The sequence below is a fragment of the Myxocyprinus asiaticus genome, chromosome 11 (genome assembly GCF_019703515.2).
Source record: "Myxocyprinus asiaticus isolate MX2 ecotype Aquarium Trade chromosome 11, UBuf_Myxa_2, whole genome shotgun sequence".
Classification (NCBI taxonomy): Eukaryota; Metazoa; Chordata; class Actinopteri; order Cypriniformes; family Catostomidae; genus Myxocyprinus; species Myxocyprinus asiaticus.
In genome coordinates this window covers 50,185,032-50,207,011 of record NC_059354.1, presented here as the reverse complement: position 1 = coordinate 50,207,011, position 21,980 = coordinate 50,185,032, and the positions used below count along the sequence as shown (strand labels likewise).

Sequence of the window (21,980 nt, the reverse complement as noted above, 5' to 3'; positions counted from 1 at the left end):
TCATTTTGTGCTAACACATTTTATGTTCCCGGTCACAAATGACCGGCCCACTGATTGTTTATACTGTAATTCTCTTATATTGCATTAGATCTTTTTTATCAACTTCTTTTTTAGTAATTATGACAGGTTTTGTACAAATTTTATGTTTAGTCAAATTTTTTTTTAGTGTTGTCGAAGTTAACGCATTAATAACGTGTTAACGCAAAATTCGTTTAACGCCGTTAACGCAGTTCATGAGAAGTGAGTCAATTCGTGCAGACACCGCTAATGTCACATGCAATGACCGTCAGGAAAACAGATGGTGTGAGTGTCACGGATCCGGTGAGTTTGTCGGTTTGCTCTGCGTGTTTTGTTATTTTCTCTCCCTCATGTCTCTCCTGATCATGCATGCCGGCATGCATGATCAGTGTTTCCATGGGAACTCAGGGGTGGGGTTCTTCTTCGTGGAGAAGAAGGATGGCTCGCTTAGACCCTGTATAGAATATTGGGGGCTGAATGACATCACGGTGAAGAATCGCTATCCTTTGCAGCTGATGTCCTCAGCTTTCAAACTCTTGCAGGGAGCGTCTGTCTTTACGAAGTTTGATTTACGCAGCGCTTATCACCTTGTCCGGTTTTAGGAAGGGAGATGGGTGGAAGACGGCTTTTAACACTCATAGGGGGCACTTTGAATATTTGGTCATGCCTTTCGGATTGGTCAACGCCCCCGCCGTCTTCCAGGGGATCGTAAATGATGTGCTTAGAGACATGGCTGATCGTTTTGTGTTTGTCTATCTAGATGATATTCTGATCTTCTTCCAGAATATCCAAGACCATGTTCAGCACGTCAGGCAGATGCTTCAGCGACTGCTAGAGAATCGGCTGTTCGTCAAGGCAGAGAAGTGCGCTTTTCATGCACAGTCAGTTCCGTTCCTGGGGTTCATCGATTCATCCGAGGGCGAGCGCATGGACCCTGCTAAGGTCAGAGCCGTTTCCGATTGGCCAATCCCAGATTCTCGCAAGGCATTGCAGAGATTTCTGGGGTTCGCTGATTTCTATCTGAGATTTATTAGGAATTACAGCCAAGTCGCCACGCCTCTGACGGATCTCACCTCCAACCGCACTGACTTTTGTTGGTCCCCACGGGCTGAGGCTGTATTCTCTAAATAAAAGGAGCGGTTTTCTACCGCTCCCATCCTTGTTACTCCCGACCCTGCATGCCAGTTTGTGGTGGAGGTGGATGCATTTGAGTTTGGTGTTGGAGCGGTCCTGTCGCAGCGCTCTTCCTTGGACAGAAAGATGTATCCGTGTGCTTTTTTTCGCACTGCTTAACACAAGCAGAATAGAACCACGATGTCGGTAACCGAGAATTGCTGGCTGTCCGGTTGGCTTTGGGCAAGTGGCGTCATTAGTTAAAGGGTTCAGGGATACTGTCATGGCTCCGGTGAGTTTTTCGGTTTATTCTGTGTGTTTTGTTATTTTCTCTCCCTCATATCTCGCAGGTGAAGCCGACATGCATGATCAGTGTTTCCATAGGAACATTGATTGTTCCCAGGGGAACACTGATCATGCCACTAATTAGCATGCTAGCAACACCTGGTTCTCCTCTAATTCACTCCCTACTTAAACCTTTCATGTTCTCAGTATCCTTGATAGATTGTTGTTTGATGTGACGTAACTTATCTCACTCTCTCTGTCTAGTTGGTCCTGTCTCGTGTATCTGTTTGTTTGCCTCTCTCTGCCCGTGTGTCGGGAGTGTTGTTACCTTCCAGCTTGCTGTACGCTTGTTCTCTATGCTCACAAATCTTCAACGGAGGATTCCTCGTCTCTGCCCGTGTGTCAGGAAAGTGATTGCATTCCAATCTGCTAGCCGCTGTTCTCTGCACCTCACTACGCTTCTAATTCGTGGCTTTGCTCTTCATGTTTTTGCATTGGTGCTAAAAAGCTTCCTGTCTGTGCTATTGAAAAAGAGAGAAATATGAAATTACAAAACGGGTCCATTCTTTGTGACTAAAATCACTTCTGAGGAGGACTTGAACGCATCATAGGGCTATTGAACCACAGATTGACATGATGTGCTCTCAGAAACAGGCTCAACCATCATACTGAATACAGTTTTTGGAGTATGTGTAGATTTTTTTCATGAGGTTTGCAATTGTGTTAGCATATGTTTGCATGTGTCTGAGTGTCTGTTTTCATTAACCTGAATAAAAAATTTTTTTGCCATTTATTTGATAGAATTTTAAAAATATGACATTAGAGATGGGGCTTGGTAGTGTTAAAGCTTTCATTTGGCTGACATCTGAGGAACCTGGCATAACTGTGAACCAATTTCGGCTGCTTTCTGGGCCTTAAGGGTAAGTTGTGGGTGAGTTCTGGGGTGGGTGTGGCATGTGTTTGACAGTGGTATGGCTGATATCTGGACCATTCTGGTGTAGTTGTGGTCCAATAATGACTGCTATCTGGGGATATGGGGAACACGAAAAGTTGTGGGTGAGTTTTGGCTGCCATCTGTTGTGGGTCCAGTCAAATTTCGGTAAGTGACTTTTGGGCCAATCTTGGACTGTAATTCCATGTGGTGTGTGCGCCAAACTCACTACTGAAATGTTGACAAATTCGGCCCAAGGCTATTTTGCTATCTGGGTAACGTCTGTTTTATGTAGGGCTTACGATTTTACATGTTAATTCAGTGCGATTAATTATACAACAAATGAGGCATTAAAAAAATTAATGCAATTAATCATGTCCCTGGAACATGTAAGTTATATTCCTACCATTGGAAAAATTCAAGCTTGAAGTATCACCTGTTTTCAGCAGGAGGCAGCAAGCGAAACTCCAACTGTATAGGCGACGCACAGCTTTGCAGAGAACAAACCACACTCAGGCTTGCTTGACACTTCTTGCATTCAAACACAATTAGAAGGAACGCAATTCTGAATGCTAGGATCTCGAGGTGTGTTTTGCAAAATACGTTTAACTTGACACAATGACCTAAAAGCAATAATGACACAAGTGTTCATTGATTACAATTATTTTAATTATTATATTTCTAATAGGCCTCCCCCCCTCAAAAAAAAAAAACAAAAATGGGGCCACTATCTTTTATTGCTCATATATTAAAAATGCATAAAGGTGGGGTCTGGGGAGCTCAGCGAGTATTGACACTGACTATCACCCCTGGAGTCACGAGTTCGAATCCAGGGCGTGCTGAGTGACTCCAGTCAGGTCTCCTAAGCAACCAAATTGGCCCGGTTGCTAGGGAGGGTAGAGTCACATGGGGTAACCTCCTCGTGGTCATGATTAGTGGTTCATGCTCTCAATGGGGCGTGTGGTAAGTTGTGCGTGGATCGTGGAGAGTAGCATGAGCCTCCACATGCTGTGAGTCTCCGCGGTGTCATGCACAACGAGTCACGTGATAAGATGCGCAGATTGACGGTCTCAGAAGTGGAGGCAACTGAGACTTGTCCTCCGCCACCCAGATTGAGGTGAGTAACAGCGCCACCATGAGGACCTACTAAGTAGTTGGAATTGGGCATTCCAAATTGGGAGAAAAGGGGATAAAAAAAAATTAATAATGCATAAAGGCGTTTGCACATTTTTTGGCGTACTTCTACGACTTTTTGTAAACAACAAAATGATGTCACTGTGACGCCATCGTGAGCAACAACTTGCTACAAATAAGTAAAGAAGTAAATTGTTTGCCCCCCCCCCCCACCCAAAAAAAACGGGGTCACGTGGCAAAAGAGAAGCACCAAAGTTGGCTGCCATTGAAAACGTTGCTAAACTATTTACTTTTTTATTTATTTGTAGCAAGCTGTTGCTCACGATGGCGTCACAGTGACATCATTTTATTGTTTACAAAAAGTCGTAGAAAAAGCATGCAAACATCTTTATGCGTTTTTAAGATATGAGCAATCACACATAGTGGCCCCGTTTTTTTTTATTTTTTTTATTATTATTATTATTATTTTTTAAATTAGAATTACTTAATCATTATATATTGAATTATTGTTATTGGAGGGCCTTTCTCAGCAAATTTTTAAATATATGATTAATCGGCATATCATGTAATTAATTCGATTAAAATTTTTAAGTGATTGACAGCCCTACTTTTACATATAGTTATGCGTGTAGCGTGCAACTTCAGTGATATTAAAATAGTGTGTCAAGGGTCTTAGCAACATAGCACTTGGGTTGAGGTGGGGCTGGTGGGAGCTATTTTTACACAAACGGAAGGAGCGCTTGTCTTAAAAGGTTGAAAACCCCTGCATAGGACCTACATGCTCTTTATAGATAATAATAATACAGCTGTTCTGTTCCAGTATATTAAACCGAATATTGATTACGCTTTGGAAGGTCACTCACTAATACAATTTTACCCACGTCTCTCCACACACACACACACACACACACACACACACACACACACACACACACACACACACACACACACACACACACACACACAAGTACTGTAGGTTGTTTTGGGGTAGGGGTGGAGGATGGAGGTTGGGCAGCACTGGAGGAACGAGAAGACGCGCCCATCTTCAGCCCGACAGAGGAGAAGTTGAGAAACTTCGATGACGCGCAGTTTGGCGTGGTTAGTGAAAACATCGTCCGTGGAGCAGATATGGATGAGAGAACATAATTGGTTTAATCTGTTATTGAAGTCTGTTCTTTTAAAGTTATTTTCGCATCTTCAGAGTAAGTCAGTCACGGTTCCTTCACATGGAGTTTGTTCTGGGCATCAGTTTGTGTTTTTTATCTCAGTGATGTCCGCACACGGATTATTGAACAGCGTGTTTTCATGCTCTTCAACGGGCTCTAAAGCTATCACAAAGAGAAGAGTGCGTCAGACTCGGAGCTTGGATTCTGCATTGATGAGTAACTGCAGGGCGCCTGGAGAACCCAACGGCCAGCGGTCCGTGTTTTGGAGTTCGACATCGACAGGTGGATTTATGAACAACCAAACATCTTCTGAACTTCTCGCTGCTGCTTCCAGACTAGATCCGCATCTCTCTTCGTCGAGTTTATGGTCTTCTTCAGACGCGTCATCGCTCTCCAGTGCTCACTGTGATTACAAAAGTAGCAAACGGAGCGCGTCTCGGGAGTTATCGCTCACTGGTTCGAGCAACATCTTCTCACCGAGGAAGTGGCTTCAAAGAAAGGCGCCGCAGTCGGGCAGCCTCTCCCAGAACACCTGTAAATCGGAGGTGAGTTTAGGAGAAATGTAAACACATGCATATCTGAACCTGACACATGAGATCATTTCGTTAGAAATGTCAGGTGGTGTAACCGTCCAGAGCAGATGTGGATCTAGAAATGTTTTTATGGGGTGGCAAGGGGGTGGCATGCAGACTGTGAGGGGTGGCAACACTAAAGCAAGTGCCCATGCTAATTCTTCTTATGGATTAAGGTACCAAGTACTAGTTCATTGGGGGCCTGGGTAGCTCAGTGAGTAAAGATGCTGACTTCCCTGGAGTTTGCTAGTTTGAATCCCAGGGTGTGCTGACTGACTCCAGTCAGATCTCCTAAGCAACCAGATTGGCCCGGTTGCTAGGGAGGGTAGAGTCACATGGGGTAAACTCTTCATGGTCGCTATAATGTGGTTGGCTCTCGGTGGGGCACGTGGTGAGTTGTGCGTGGTGGCCGCAGTGGATGGTGTGAAGCCTCCACACGCCCTACGTCTCTGCGGTAACGCGCTCAACAAGCCATGTGATAAGATGCGCTGGTTGGCGGTCTCAGACGAGGAGGCAGCTGAGATTCGTCCTCCACCACCCGGATTGAGGCGAGTCACTACGGCACCACGAGGACTTAGAGCACATTGGGAATTGGGCATTCCAAATTGGGGAGAAAAAAGGGAGAAAATAAATAAAAAACAAAAAAACTAGTTCATTAATTGGAGTCACTGTCAAATTATAAATGCCCATGAATTTGTGTTACAACTGCATTTCCACAGGAACCACATAGTAACCATTTTGATACTGATTTGCCAACATTAAACAATAATTAATAAATATATATAGTTTTGCATAATAAAAAATAAGTAACAACATTTCTATCTCCAGAGCACCAAGACATTGTCTATCAAACACATCAACAAATTCAAAATGCTCCTAAACTTCACACAAAGAACCGGCAATCTGGACTAAACATCAAGTTAAGTGAAAACATGGATGGAAAATTCATGCATATCCCATGTTATTCTGCTAATAAAGTCCTGTAGGCCTATCACCTTTGTAACAGCTGGAATAATCCATTTGAAAGTGAAGATTAACACAAAGTTAGGTCTAAATAAAAATATACAAACTTTGGGGGGGCAGTGCTGCAAAACTCATGAATATTAATTATGTTATGCACAGTAAAAGATTCTTTTAAATGACCTGTTTTAATCAACAGTCATTAAAATGGATTCAAGCCCCCAAATAAATATTTCACATAATATGGTAATTTCATTTCTATATCTGCAACTATCAGTCTTGGGATTTAGTTAGTCAGCAGATGAATACATAAATCAGCACTTTGATTGAGAACATGACTGATTGATCTAGTGGTAACTTTTTGCGGTTTTGGATTTTAATTTGCCCAAATATAATTTTTTATTTTAATAAAGCAAGATTTCATCTGTACATCAGTGGATGGGTGTTACACTTTAAAAATAAAATGCAATGAAAGATGCGGGGAGACGAGAGTAGCAGAAACACAGACACATTTATTAACAGTTCTGCATATGAAAAAACAGCAAATTCAAACTCAAAAAGTGGTGAGGACATGTCTTACCCATCTCAACCCATTACTGACAGCGATGTATCTGATAATCATTCAGTGAATACTTGGAAACAACTGAGAAATTCATCTTTTACCTCTTTTTTCCCCACGTATCTGTCCACGTGGTCATTGTTATTGAAGAAATAAGCTCATCAACCCACGAGAGCCCAAACACTGTACACGCGCTGCAATAGTAGGTAGGCGATTGGTCGATGTTGTGATTGGCTGCTGCTGTAATCAATCAATGGGTCTGTAGTCATTTGTGTGTTCGGTGAGAGTTTAGACAGTTTGACATGAATAAACCCCTACACAATGTCAACATCAACGATAATATACTTACATTTATATTTAATACATTTGGAAATTTATGCTGGGGTGGCAAATGGGGTGGAAATGCCACATATTTTTGACTTCGGTTTGTTCTGAGCAGAAACTGTATTTTTTTGTTCCGGTTCCAGCGTTCCGCTTCCTCCATTCCAAATGGTAACTGGTTAGAACTAAATAAAATAACGGTTATTATAGCATGGTCTGTTCGAATACTTGATTCTGATTGGATGGAATGCGTGCGTTAAAAACATTTAATGCACAGGTAGTTCCAGTCAGTTTTAATCACCGTTCTATATTACTGCGCCTACTCTGCTGTCATCCATAATGAGACATTACGACAAGAGTTTTATGCCTCTGTTCAAATGACCACCGGACATGATTATAGTCACAGAGCTGGGATTAACCGTCGCATCACAAAACAAAGTAATTGTAAGGAAAGTATGGTTTGACATTCAGCTGTTTTGCATGGAGGGGGACAGAAGGTAACCGGGACATATTAAATGCGTCTTTCACTGTCCGGAAAGATGAGGCAAGACCATTTAAATTGTAATGTGATAAAAATCATCTAAAATTGCTGTACTGCTCAACATGTGTGCTAGAGGGCGCCCCACGATCACACATCAAAGACTGAATGGATAGAGACTGTTTCATAACATGCAACATTTTGCTGTTTTGTAATCATGCAAGACCTCAGCGCAATTTTATTCTTAATTCAATCAATCATGCAGCTTTATTGGATGTCTCAGAGGTCAAAGTCTGCAGGTTTGGAGAGTTTTGGATGGTTTTCCCTCATCATATACTGTAAGTGCTACTTTTACAACTGTCGTGAGCAACACTGTTTTTTGTTTTGTTTTTGGTTTAATCTAAGGCTAGGTGTGCATTAAACAATTTTAATGCACTTCGTGGAGGCAACCGCTTTGCGTCGGATGGTTCTTTGCCTCCACGTCATGCATTAAAAGCATTTAACGCACACCTAGTTGTGGATTATCCTTTACATAACATTCTTTTTAAAATGGCAGTTCTCTGTGTTAAGGAAGAGTGATATACCAGTTGCAGTGTTGCCAGATCTCACAAGAGAAACAAGCGACCTGGTCTGGTCTGTCCCAAAATAAGGAACTGGTCTCACCCAAAATAAGTGAAAATAAGCAATTAAATATTTTCCCATGTGGGAATATTATCAGCATAGAAATCATAACAAGCATAATATATAGTAACCTATATAAAATAACATCCTTTCAAGAAATTTATTCTTAATACTAAATATATGCCCAAAAATATTTCAAATATACATCTGGTCATCTAAAAACAATTACTAGCCTAAATCTCTCTGTGTTGGCACGTTTGGACTAAATGTCAACTTAAGCGAGCCAAATAATAATTTATATAAATGTTTGTGTGCCCACAGAAAGCACAGGCACAGACTTGTGGAGCTATTAAAGTCCAAAATCAACTTTATACTGATTCAATAACCAACTTTGGGGTAAAACAGAAGTGAGCACACACTCATTGCTCTTGGTTCGTTAGCTGTAATAAGCCACATGATTCCGAATATTATCACAAAGTAAGGCCTAAATTAAAAAACTATGTGAATAGTATAATTTTAATACAGATCTGCTTCTCAGTCAAAACCCGGCAGCAGTCAAATCTGCATTAATGCATCATATCTAAAAATAATTGTAATATTTTTCCTTATCTGGATTAACAGTGCATGTATATGTAGTAATTATATATAGGCCTAGTTGTCAAAAAGGTCTTCAGTGTGTCACAGAAGGCTTCACCCACAACGTGCATTCAGGCAAAGAAATGTGTGATTTCCTTCAGAATCAAAGCACATGGTTATCATGTTCAACTAAGAAGAAAGAACAGGAAGTTGTGTAATTCCAAAAAATTACTGCTATGAACTCTTCGATCATTGTTTTTTTTTTAAATTACATATCGGAATGAAATTAGCAGGTTATTTACCACTTAGTAACTTTTTTTAAATTATTATTAACAGTTTTTATTGATTCCATTCAACAAATTAAATAAACATAACAGAAATTGCAGAATCACATTATATAAAATTAAACCCTTCCCCCCGAACATCCCCCCCTCCACCACCCGACACAAACACGCACCCCAGTGGTCATAAATATTTAGAAACATTTAAAAAAAAAACACAAAACAAACAAAAAAACATGAAAAGTATACTTCCAAAAAACAATAAAATTGCACACACATTTAAAACTACAGATCCCTCTCCACTGCCCCTCCCGAGAGCCTTCCATTTTTTATCAAATAAGCCCAGATTGCCCAGGCTTCTATACGACATCTCCTCAAATGCCGCTACCCTGCCCATCTCCATGCACCACTCTCGAAATGAGGGCGCACCCAGCTGACTTCCATCCCCTAAGAATAACCTGTCTGCCGATCATAACACTGGCCAGGACCCAATTCTTTATGTACTTATCTCCTATATTAATGACCGCCCCATCGCCTAAAATACAGAGTCTGGGGCAAAATGAAATTTGAGTGCCCAATACATCACACATAAAACTCTGAACCTTCAACCAAAATTCTTGGATCTTAACACACCACCAAAAAACATGGGTTATGTCCCCATCTTCTGACTGGCATCGCCAGCAGGTGGGTATGTCTTTAAGACCAAGCCTATACAATCCAGAGGGGGTCCAATAGAATCGATGTAAAATCTTAAATTGCATAAGGCGCACCCTTGCATCTCTAGATGTAGACTTGATGTTTTTTAGAATCCTAAACCACACTCCCTCCTCCAATACCAAGTTTAAATCTTTCTCCCATAATCTCTTGAGAGAAGTTGAAGCTCCATCCCCCAGACTATGAATTAGCAGGGAGTAATACACTGATGCCTCATGATCTTTTCCAAAAGCAGCAATCACCACTCCCAGAGTATCTGCCACTTTAAGGGGGTGTATGCTACTCCCAAAAATAGTACAGAGCAGGTGGCACAGCTGTAAATACCTAAAGAACTGAGATCTGGGAATCCCAAAATGTTGAACCATATTTTCAAAGGATCTCAACACTCCACTCTCATATAGGTCACCGAGTGTAGTGACCCCCCTCACAATCCACTCTGACGAACAGAAAGGGGACTTATTAATACATTATTTTGGGTTCAGCCATATGCTTGAGGCAACATTTAAATAAATGTCCGAATTAAACACTCTGGACACTTTTGTCCATACCGAGTGCAAATGCGAGATAACGGGGTGTAACTTAACTTCTTCGGTTAGTATAATAGAAAGGCTTTGCAATGGCGAAGTGGGGGCAAGAAATTCCTGTTCAATAACAAACTAGGGAGGGGCTCTCTCAGGTGGAAGTGACCAATGAGCCAAATGTCTGAGACCGAATGCATAATAATTAAACAAAATCTTGGGTAGGCCTAGCCTTCCTTTGTCAGTCGGCCTATGCAGCTTACTGAAATGTAATCTGGGACGTTTACCATTCCAAATGAAGGACTTCGCTATGCTATCAAATTGCTTGAAATAAGAGAGGGGGACACCTATAGGGAGAGATTGTAGCAGGCAATTGAATTTTGGAATACAATTCATTTTAATAACATTAACCTTCCCAATCATAGATAAATGTAGTGAAGCCCACCTGCCCACATCGCTCGAAAAATTTTTATTAAAGGGTCAAAATTAACTCTTAACTAAATCACACAAAATTGCTGGGAATAAAATACCCAAATACTTAATGCCTTGTTTGGGCCACTGGAAGGTGCCTGGCTGAAAAGCTGTTACCGGGCAGTACGCTGTCAGAGCCAAAGCTTCGGATTTAGATCAATTCACTCTGTATCCTGAGAACTTAGAAAAGGAATGAATAATTCTGTGGAGGCAAGGCATAGATCTAGTGGGGTCGGAGACAAATAATAAAATATAATCTGCGTAAAGCAAAAGCTTTTGTGCCATACTTCCCTCCACAACCCCTGGAAAATCATCCTCCTTTCTTATCACGGCTGCTAATGGTTCCAGGGCAAGACAGAGCAATTATGGGTAAAGAGGGCAACCCTGCCTGGTGCCCCTATCCAGAGTAAAATAATCTGAAATTAATCCATTTGTTTGTACCGCTGCTACCGCGTGTCTATAAAATAACTTAATCCACCCAATAAAAGTATTCCCGAACACATACATTTCCAAAATCTTAAATGATAATCCCATTCTACCATATCAAAAGACTTTTTGGCATCAAGTGAGATGGCAGCGACCGGAGTCTGATCATTCGCTACTGACCACATGATATTGATGAAATGCCTAATGTTATCAGAAGAGTTACGGCCCCAATAAACCCCACCTGATCTATATGTATAAGAGATGCCATAACTTTACTTAATCTGTTAGCCAAAATTTTGACAATATTTTAACGTCTAGCTGTATCAGGGAAATTGGACAGTAACTCTTACACTCGCTTGGATCTTTGTCCTTTTTAAGAATGAGACTGATCCGGGCTTGTGTCATGGCTGGTGGAGGTTTTCCATTCTTTAATGATTCCATATGAACTTAAATAAAAGTGGAGTCAGTTCTGTAGCATAAGATCTAAAAAACTCAGAGGCAAAGCCATCTGGCCCCGGAGCCTTGCCTGCATGCAAGGCCTTAATTACCTCGCCAAGCTCCTCCAAGTTTATCTCAGAATCAAGAGAATGTTTTTGCTCAGTCGTCAGTTTAGGAAGTTCTAATGATTCCACAAAGTTTCTAATATCTTCATCAGAAGACAAAGACGTGGAACTATAGAGATCAAGATAGACTTCTTTAAAAGCATTATTAATATCAATGACTGAGGTAAATATTTCACCACCATGTCAATTAGGGAATGGTAGAAAAAGACTCTCTCAGTATTATATATCTAGCCAGAAGCTTCCCTGCTTTGCCCCCTGACTCAAAGTATGACTGTCTTGCCCTGAATAGCCAAAACTCCACCTTCCGCGACAAAATAGAATTATATCTGTATTTCAGTCTGGTCAATTCCCTGAGGCCATTAGATGACATTCAACGCTTCAGCTCTGCCTCTGCACTTTTAATATTCCTTTCCAATTTCACTAGTTCTTGTGCTTTGGATTTTTTGGTGAATGAGGCATACTGTATGATCCAGCCCCTAAGAACAGCCTTAAGTGCCTCCCAAGCCACGCCCACAGAGGATACTGAGGACCAGTTGGTCACCATATAAACATTGATTTCAGCCTTTAACATTTGTTGAAATTCAGTATTTTGCAAAAGGGATACATTAAAACGGCAGCTATATGATTTATTTTTCTCCGTATGTGGCAACACCTCTAAACACGCCAGGGCATGATCTGAGACTAAAATGTTTCCAATTGAGCAATCAACAACAGATGAAATGAGGCACTTAGATCTAAAAAAAATAAAAAAACTATTCTAGAGTAAATCTTATGGACTGATGAAAAAAAATTATAGTCCCTACCAGATGGGTTCAGAAGTCTCCAAATATCTGTAAGACCAATATTTTCACACATCCTGTGAAGCGTTAGTGTTGCTCTAGGGGGCTTGCACACTTATGCTTCACTATGATCAAGGACTGAGTCCATCAAAAGATTAAAGTCTCCTCCCAATATTATATCATGTGGGGTGCCAGCGGCTTGCAACATCCCTTCAAGATCTATAAAAAAGCCCTGTTCATCCATGTTAGGTACATAAATATTAGCCAAAATAATACTTTGCCCCTGAATTTCAGCTAAAACAATAATGACTCTTCCTAATTTAACTTTGTTTGAGACATTTGAATTGTAGATGTTTACTTATCAGTGTAATGACTCCCCTGCTCTTACTTGAGCCAGCACTATAAAAATTATGCCTACGCCATATCTTTCCAAATTTTTTCGCTTTCTGCGGAGAAAGGTGCGTTTCTTGAAGAAACACTATATCATATTTGTTACGCTTAAGAAAAGAAATAACCTTCCTTCTTTTTACGGGGTGCCCCAACCCATTCACATTCCACGTGGAGAGAGACAATCCACTCATTAACATTTGACATTTTGACATATAAGAAAAAATAGATAATGCATCAAAAACAAGATTCTAAAGACCACATTTCAACATTGGTGTGACCATTAAAACCCGAACATCCCCCGGAACAAAACAAACAGAAAAAAGAAAAACGTGCACATTAACCCCACGCATGACAGCGCCAACTGGCATCCATCTCTCAAACTCAAACAGTCCATGTATGCCTACGAGGGCCCCTTCGACATTTCTGCCATCGGATTGCTCAAGTCCAGTGTTTCTATACAAATTTTGTGAGACAGAATTACACAGCAAAAGATAATCTATAAAACAAACTCCAGCCAACTGGCAGAACAAACTCAAAGAGCATGTAGATTCATCCACAAAACTGTCCCGAAGGTGTGCCACTCTGCAAAATAAACTCCAGCCGCTAGGCAGAACCAGCACAAAAAAACAAAAAAGAAAAACTCTCAGTTTCCTCAAATAGTCAAGTGAATGATCAGTGAGCCGGCTGCAACGTGAGTACCACAAAATTACTTACTCCATTGACTTTCTGAAGGACATCGCTTGCTGTGGGCATGTGAATGTTTTACGGCCCTCCTTAGCATCTATTATCAATTTGGCCAAGAATATTAGTGCAAAAGCGACCTTCCGTTGATGTAAAAGTTTCTTGCATTCCTTGAATCGATCACGTTTCTCTCTTGTCGAATTCGCAAAGTCTGGGAACAAGAAAATGCTGTGGTTTTTCCAAGAAAGCCTTCCTTTACTCCTTGCCTCACGTAACACAAGATCTTTATCGGATGATCTCAGAAATTTGGCCAGAATTGATTGGGACCTGTCTCCCTCTGCGGATCTCCGCACCGGAACCCTGTGAGCTCGCTTGATTTCCGCCGGCTACGGTTCTCTAGATCATCGATCCTTTTCTTGACATCCCCCACTCGTGTAACCATCTCAGAGATCTTTGCCTCCATGGCAGTGATCGATCGACGTATCACAGCAAGATCCTCCAAGTCAGCAACGACCTTTATCAGCATTGCCGACATGTTCAGCATCTATCGTCGCAATTCCCGTATCTCTCTGACCAAATCGACTCCCTGGCTTGCGGCCCAATCGGGGGTATCAGCTTGAGCACGTAAGTGTCTTTTAATGTCTCCAGAGCCTGAGGATTTTGAATTCTTTGACAAATTTCAACCACCGCTTAGTAACATTTAAAAATAAAGTTTTCACCCCAGAACAGCTAAAAGGGTCTTCGTTCCTGTTTTTGGTTACATTCAGCAAAAAATTTAGTTAATTTTTGGTTTTGGTTTTTGCTCATTAAACTGTTTTTAGTCCCTGCTTGGGACCAACAAACCAATTTAGGCTGGTTTAAGATGTTTTTTTTGTTGTTCTCAGTAGGTACATGAAGCATGTTTGAACTATTGCCCTTGTTGACACGGACAAAATGTTTCTGATGTCTAAGGAAATGGCTGATATTGAAAATTGTCTTAATGCGAATGCTGAAATGTCCTACAAGAAAATGGGATTGCCTCGATCAGTTCACCCATGGTTGTCTTTTGTTGCTTGTGGATGAGCATTTACATTTTTTTAAAAGGGGGACAATTTAACTATGAATTTAACAGAAGACAGAATGTTGAAGAAACAAGAAGGCAACATCAGTGCTAACATATTATGTGTGCAATTACTTTACGTGTACAAGTTTAATATCTTCAGTATTAAACCTTTAGGCTGAGTATTTGAATTGGATTGTGTGGTGGTTTAGTTTCTGATCCTGGTTGTAATTAATCCATTATCCTCATGCCATTGTAATTGACCCTAAATACCACCAAAAAAACACCAAGGAAAATTGAAAAACCTTGAGGAAAAGTGTTGTCATGCTGAAAGTCCAAAATAACACTAGAGTGTGGAAGTGAATGACGAAAAACTTACATTTTCTCGATCATGTCCTATTGAGTTTACTGTTGAGAAAATTTAAAAGCAGAAGGTGCACTACAAGGCTGTTACCCCAGCTGAATAAAAATGTGGAAAAAAGCTGACATAAAGGCTACTTGAACAACATAATCCAATATGCAACACAATACATACTAAAGTAAAGCCTTGTTAATGGCACACCTGCAGTCCATTCACTGATCTGATGCATGTTGCACAAAATAACAAGAGCTGGATGAAATCACCACTTCCAGTTGGATTGACACTCTCTATGGTTGTTTAAATATGTATAAAAATATATCCTTTACAAGTAGGATTCTTTTGTTTAGGATTAGAGACCTAAAAATTAGCATTTGAGAGACTGATCAACACTTAAGGGGACATTCTGAAGTGGAACCTCTTGTGATGCTGGCAGAGTTGTCAAGATGTGGGTGGTGGTGGGGGAGGTGGGGGGGTTGGGTAGTTGCCCAAAAGTTGTTGGGCAGGGGAAAAGTCCCGGTTCTCTATGGCCAGTCCGCCCCTGTACACGTGGCTCAGTCAGTCAGCAGCTTTCTCCACAGCAACGTAATGTCCCTGCAACGTTTGTTGAAATAACAAACATGGCATCCGAGGAAAACTTAGCTATTTCATTCTCCATTGCTTTGCTTTAGATATTCCAGAGTTGTTGCTGTGTTTGTTTTTTATTCAGTAAACCTCGCAACCTGCAACGGAATTGCACTTCAGTAGTGGGGTTTCCCTCTTACATCAAACTCCGGGATTCCCCCAAAGTACCAGCGCATAAACGTGGACGTGAGGGACAGTCGATATTTTACATTGCCGTGTATAAATGGTTATAGTTTATAGTGTATGTGCTTTTCCGACTGTACTCCCAGAAATGTCGAATTCTTTTTTCGGCTGTGTTGATATGTTGTTGGGCTCCATCCAATGACGTTTGTTATCCTATCTGTTCACACTCACATGCACATGCACTCCTCAAAAACCTGTAAGAAGCTAACGGGTTTACATGGCCACATTAAGCTGCGTTCTCCGGGAAAAACCCAGATGTGTTAAACCACATTATAGCGACCACGAGGAGGTTACCCCATGTGACTCTACCCTCCCTAGTAACCGGGCCAATTTGGTTGCTTAGAAGACCTGGCTGGAGTCACTCAGCACGCCCTGGATTCGAACTCGCGACTCCAGTTGTGGTAGTCAGCATCAATACTCACTGAGCTACCCAGGCCCCCCAAGTACACAGTCTTGTATCTTTGTCTTTGTGTCTGACTTTCAAATACTTTTTTTCTTCAAGTCCAAGTTTGTAATGTTGTGAGTCACCTCAAGTTGGCTTGGTTCATGGTTTAGGATGCTTTTGTTCCAATTTACTTCCACACTGTGACATATTTTCAAGTGAAACACAAAGTGAAAAAATAAACTTGATTGTGTCCATCTTGAATTGATCAGATTGTGAAAAGTCCTACTTGTATTAACAAATACTAAGATCGGTTGTGTATTTCACTTCAGATATTTCATATATGTATATGCTTTCTATGAAACCACCTGCTTGTGCTAAAAAAAATAGATTTTATTGGCCTTTAATTGGAGATAAACTGCTAAGAAACGACTACTGAAAGCTTGAAGACTTACACAGAACTGTTGAATATGAGAAAACCCTACGAACACTCTAAAGTGCTCTTGAGGGGACTGTCTCTAGTGGGAAGAAATATTTGCACGGTTAGCATTGCCAAAGATCAGGTCATCCTGCTCTGTTGTAAGGAAGCTGATGCAGACTTCATGTAAACCAGATGTGACTTTACCCAGGAACTATACTCCACTCTTATTACCACTAAAGTTAATTTCAACTCGTCCCTCCTTTTCTTTAAAAAAGAAAATGCAGAAATCTGGGTTCCAGTGAGACACTTACAATGGAAGTCAATGGGGTCAATCTGTAAACATTAAAATACTCACTGTTTCAAAAGTATAGACACAAGACATAAACAATATGTGTGTTAACATGATTTTACTGTGATACAATCACTTACTAAACACATCTGTGTAAAGTTAAAGCCAATTTTACAACTTCGTTGCCATGACGATGAAATGTCAACAACCCTAAAACCCTAAAATGACTGTAAAAGTGACAATTTAAACAACTTCACAGCTCAAATAATACACCAGTTTTAACAGAAGAATTCATGTAAGTGCTTTTATAAAATTATAAGCTTCACATTTCTGTCTTTAAACCCTCCAAATATTGGTCCCATTGACTTCCATTGTAAGTGTCTCACTGGAACACAGATTTGTGTTTTTTTTTTTTTTTTAAGAAAAGGAGGGACGAGTTGAAATTAATTTTTATGGTTATTAACATTATGCCACAAATGCTGTCGATTAAACTTAACTTGTATTAAACCCGGAATATTCCTTTAAGCATTTTGGAATGTTTGTTAGTGAATCGAAACATGAACACATGAAGTGTGTAAGCGTAACCTTTGTAGTAATTCACATTGTACTGTGCCTGACATTCTTCTTAGTGTATTGCAACACACATGCGGGTCCAAACAATAAACAGTGTCAAAAACATTTTGCATTGTGCAATCCGATCACGCAATCCACATTTGGGGTGGTTAGAAACACAAGTGACCACATCACAATGACTATCCCTCTGTTGCCTTAAATATAATAGAGACAAATACACGCTAAAGGGTCGTCACATGAAAGACGTTAGCATGGTCCAGTTAGCGGCTTCCATTGAGATGAATGGGAATGCTAACGGATAGGTATACTACACCTCTTGTGCTTTGATGGAATACAGTGTGTATTTCTTTAAGTGAAAAGCGTTACCCAGATTCAGATGCACTCTTTCCTGCACTGTTTTGGTTTTCGGGCCCCCAGATGAGCTGTTGAAGATTTGTTTGCTTTCAGATTTGCTGGTCTGTTATTTTTTGCCTTCAAGCTTTTAAGTAAATCATTCCATGTGGGCCACAGACATTCAGGTCTTTACTGACTCTTTCAGCTCTCATTTTAGTCTTTATGCTGGAATTCTGAATTAATTTAGCTTCAAATACATTAGGGTCCAAAAGTCTGTGACTACAAGTGAAAATGCTTCTCTTTTGTATTTTTCTGATTTAATAGGAACGTTTACATTATAAATTATACTATCAGCCATAACTGTTTGAGTTAAAAAGTAGGATTATTTACATTTGCATTTAGCAGATGCTTTTATCCAAATAAGAAACAGCATGCAATCTGACATACTAAAGTCAACATTATCTGCCATATCGCACTGCCAAGTTGGAGTAGCTGCATTATAAAAAAATCTACACAAATTTGAGAATGGAGGATTTGGCATGTGGCCCTTTTGCTTTAAAAACTGCCAAACACTCGATTTGACATGAACAAAACCTGGGTAGTGTTGCACCAGCTGTGCGTAAGGTCTCATGTAAGTTGGGATGTAAAGTTCACACTAAGGGCTCAGTAACTACTAGTTATTCTGTAATTAAGTCAGTGCTTAATTTGGTTGCACCACCTGTTCTTAAGGTAAGACTTAGTAGGTCGTAAGCTCTCCGTAAGGTAATGCTTAGTCGCATAATATGACGTTTACTTGTATTGATCCAATAAGCAGCCTTCAAATTTGTACACAGAAGTGTTAAAAAGCCGTGAATTTCAGTTTGATCTTGTTACAATTGATGTTCAAACCTTGTTTGCTCACGTAAATGTCAGCTGTAATAAATTATATCCCCATTGAAATACAATACATAATAAAACAAGATTTCATTAATGGTATATTTAGCCTATGTATACAACAGTATTTAATAACTGTATCTAAAATGAATAAGGGGCAATAAATAAATAAGTATTTATACAACAGGCTGGAAAAATAGACATTTATTCATTTAAAAAAAAAAAATGTTTTTCCCCTTTTTCACCCAATTTGGAATGCCCAATTCCCAATGCACTTTGGGAAGTCCTCGTGGTGGCGTAGTGATTCGCCTCAATCCGGGTGGCGGAGGACGAATCCCAGTTGCCTCCGCGTCTGAGACCGTCAATCCATGCATCTTATCACGCGGCTTGTTGAGCGCGTTGCCACGGAGACCTAGCGCGTGTGGAGGCTTTACGCTATTCTCCGCGGCATCCACGCACAACCAACCACGTGCCCCACCGAGAGCGAACCACATTATAGCGACCACGAGGAGGTTACCCCATGTGACTCTACCCTCCCTAGCAACCGGGCCAAATTGGTTGCTTAGGAGACCTGGATGGAGTCACTCAGCACGCCATGGATTCAAACTCGCGACTCCAGGGGTGGTAGCCAGACATTTATTCATTTTAATATCTATTTCGTATATTGAAACTTGACACCGGGTGGAGTAGGCTACACAGGAAAGTGCACCGTTAGATCGGTTTCATGCTGAAGAAGTAAGTTGTTTACATAATGTTTTCTCCCGTAAATGTAAACGAGTGTCATTGCCAACACCATCATATATGTCGAAAGGACTGAAGCCTGTCAACTAAAACATGAGCTCATTGGTGTCATTAATTGAATCTGCTTTTTTATTCCATCTGTTACTCCTGGTCGGAGGCTTCCGTAATTATTTAGTTTATACATAGGGTTACGTCCTACCTAAGATTAATGGTGCAACGCTCAAATATTTAGTAGTGCGTAAATTGTGACTTAGTGCCCATTTACGCCACAACTAGGCTAAGTTTTAACATACGTATAGCTGGTGCAATCGGCCCCTGAAGATCATCATGTAGCGTTCATGTGAACCGGTTCGTTTGGACAGTTCATGGAAATTAACTGGTGAAAATAAATGATTTCTTTGTATTTAGCGTTGGGAACTTATATTTTAGTGAGTTGGTTCTTTCAGACGGTTTATTTAAATGAACTACAGTAGTTCACATCAATGATTCACTGATTCATTTGAGCTGTGTGCAGTCTTAAAGGGACTATGATTACTGTAGTAAAACCATGGTTTATTTTTGTAAGGGAACATCACCCTAATTACATTTATAACTATCATGTGATATTATTTAGAACTGACTGAATTACATAATATCATCCGATTGTCATATATCTTTAAATATTTGGGTAAATGACATGACACCATTTTTTTTTGTCCAGATCAATAAAATTATTATTAAAATAATAATAATAATAATGTTAATTGCATTAAATGCAATTCAGAACAATTACTTGAATACACCTCTTCTATGATCAACATGTTTTCAATGACTGTGTTTAAAATCATGTTTATTATTTTTTTCTGGGGCTTAAATTAAACATGTCAAGTGGTGTAACCGTTGGGATAAGAGTGCCAAATTAAAATAAATAAATCTAAGTGTCATTAAAAGCTGTAAATCTTGAAAAAACAAAGAAATGCTGGCATGGGTAGTGCAGAATAATCTTTTAATAAAATGTCTTAAAAAAATAAGCAGTGAAACAATTTTGTTTTAAAATACAGTGAATATTTGAAAAATGTGAAGGCACATTTTGTTCAGGTCATGTGGTGTAACCATGAGAAAAGTTCTTGTCTCAAAAATTAATTTTATTTGTTAAAATGTGTATACTGTATATATACACTGGCGGCCAAAAGTTTGGAATAATGTACAGATTTTGCTGTTTCGGAAGGAAATTGGTACTTTAATTCACCAAAGTGGCATTCAACTGATCACAAAGTATAGTCAGGATATTACTGATGTAAAAAAACAGCACCATCACTATTTGAAAAAAGTCATTTTTGATCAAATCTAGACAGCAGCCATCACTCCAACACCTTATCCTTGAGTAATCATGATAAATTGATCATTTGGTGCTAGAAAATCACTTGCCATTATATCAAACACTGCTGAAAGCTGTTTGGTTCATTAAATGAAGCTTAGCATTGTCTTTGTGTTTGTTTTTGAGTTGCCACAGTAAGCAATAGTCTGGCATGTCTTAAGGTCAATTATAGTTCAAAAATGAAAGACGTGACAAAAATGATAGACATTTGACAGAAAGAAATGTGGAAGGCCAGATGTACAACTCAACAAGAGGATAAGTACATCAGAGTCTCTAGTTTGAGAAATAGACGCCTCACATGTCCTCAGCTGACAGCTTCATTGAATTCTACCCGCTCAACACCAGTTTCATGTACAACAGTAAAGAGAAGACTCAGGGGTGCAGGCCTTATGGGAAGAATTGCAAAGGAAAAGCCACTTTTGAAACAGAAAAACAAAAAGAAAAGGTTAGAGTGGTCAAAGAAACAGACATTGGACAACAGATAATTGGAAAAGAGTGTTATGGATCTTAACCCCATTGAGCTTTTGTGGGATCAGCTAGACTGTAAGGTGCGTGAGAAGTGCCCGACAAGACAGTCACATCTATGGCAAGTGCTACAGGAAGTGTGGGGTGAAATATCACCTGAGTATCTGGACAAACTGGCAGCTAGAATGACAAGGATCTGCAAAGCTGTCATTGCTGCACATGGAGGATTTTTTGATGAGAACTCTTTGAAGTAGTTTAAGAAGTTCTGAACATTTTCTTTCAAATTGTAATAGTAATTTTTCATGTTATTAATGTCCTGACTATACATTGTGATCAGTTGAATGCCACTTTTGTGAATAAAAGTACCAATTTCTTTCCATAAGAGCAAAATCTGTACATTATTCCAAACTTTTGGCTGCCAGTGTGACCTCATGGCTTGGTTTTTGCTCTGATATTCATTTTCAGCTGTAAGACCTTTTTCAAAAGTTCGTGAAACCAACAGAGACACAAAGATTAAATTTTTATAAACCTGACTTGTGTGTTTTAAACAAGATTTTTTAAAGTTTTCTAATTTTTGTCTCCTCAGACAACATTATTTGTCAATCACCCTTTTTCTCTAAATAGTAGCAGTTTGCTACTTTTTGTTAGTAGCTTGTAGTGCAGCAAATTACCTTTTTAAAAGAGTAGCTTGACTGTAATTTTAGTACTTTAAGTAATGAGTATCTTGTAGCCTGACACCAACACTGGTGTACTGTATCTATGATTGTGCTTGTCTACTGTAGCTT

General features: G+C 39.9%; 1 protein-coding gene across 7 annotated transcripts in view; it reads left to right on the top strand.

The window, feature by feature from the left end:
- The first annotated feature begins 4,508 nt into the window (after nucleotides 1-4,508).
- Nucleotides 4,509-21,980, top strand: part of LOC127448233 (rho GTPase-activating protein 6-like) — a 60,121-nt gene continuing 42,649 nt past the window's right edge. For 3 of the 7 annotated variants that reach the window (XR_007898489.1, XR_007898491.1, XM_051710620.1), the window contains exon 1: nucleotides 4,510-5,192. Coding sequence is in view for 4 of the 7 variants with exons in the window: in XM_051710620.1 (XP_051566580.1) it covers nucleotides 4,560-5,192 (633 nt within the window). In the remaining 3 variants the exon portion in view is untranslated. Of the gene's footprint in view, nucleotides 5,193-21,980 lie in introns of all 7 variants that reach the window. The other 4 variants (XM_051710618.1, XM_051710616.1, XR_007898490.1 and 1 more) reach the window with 3 other exon arrangements.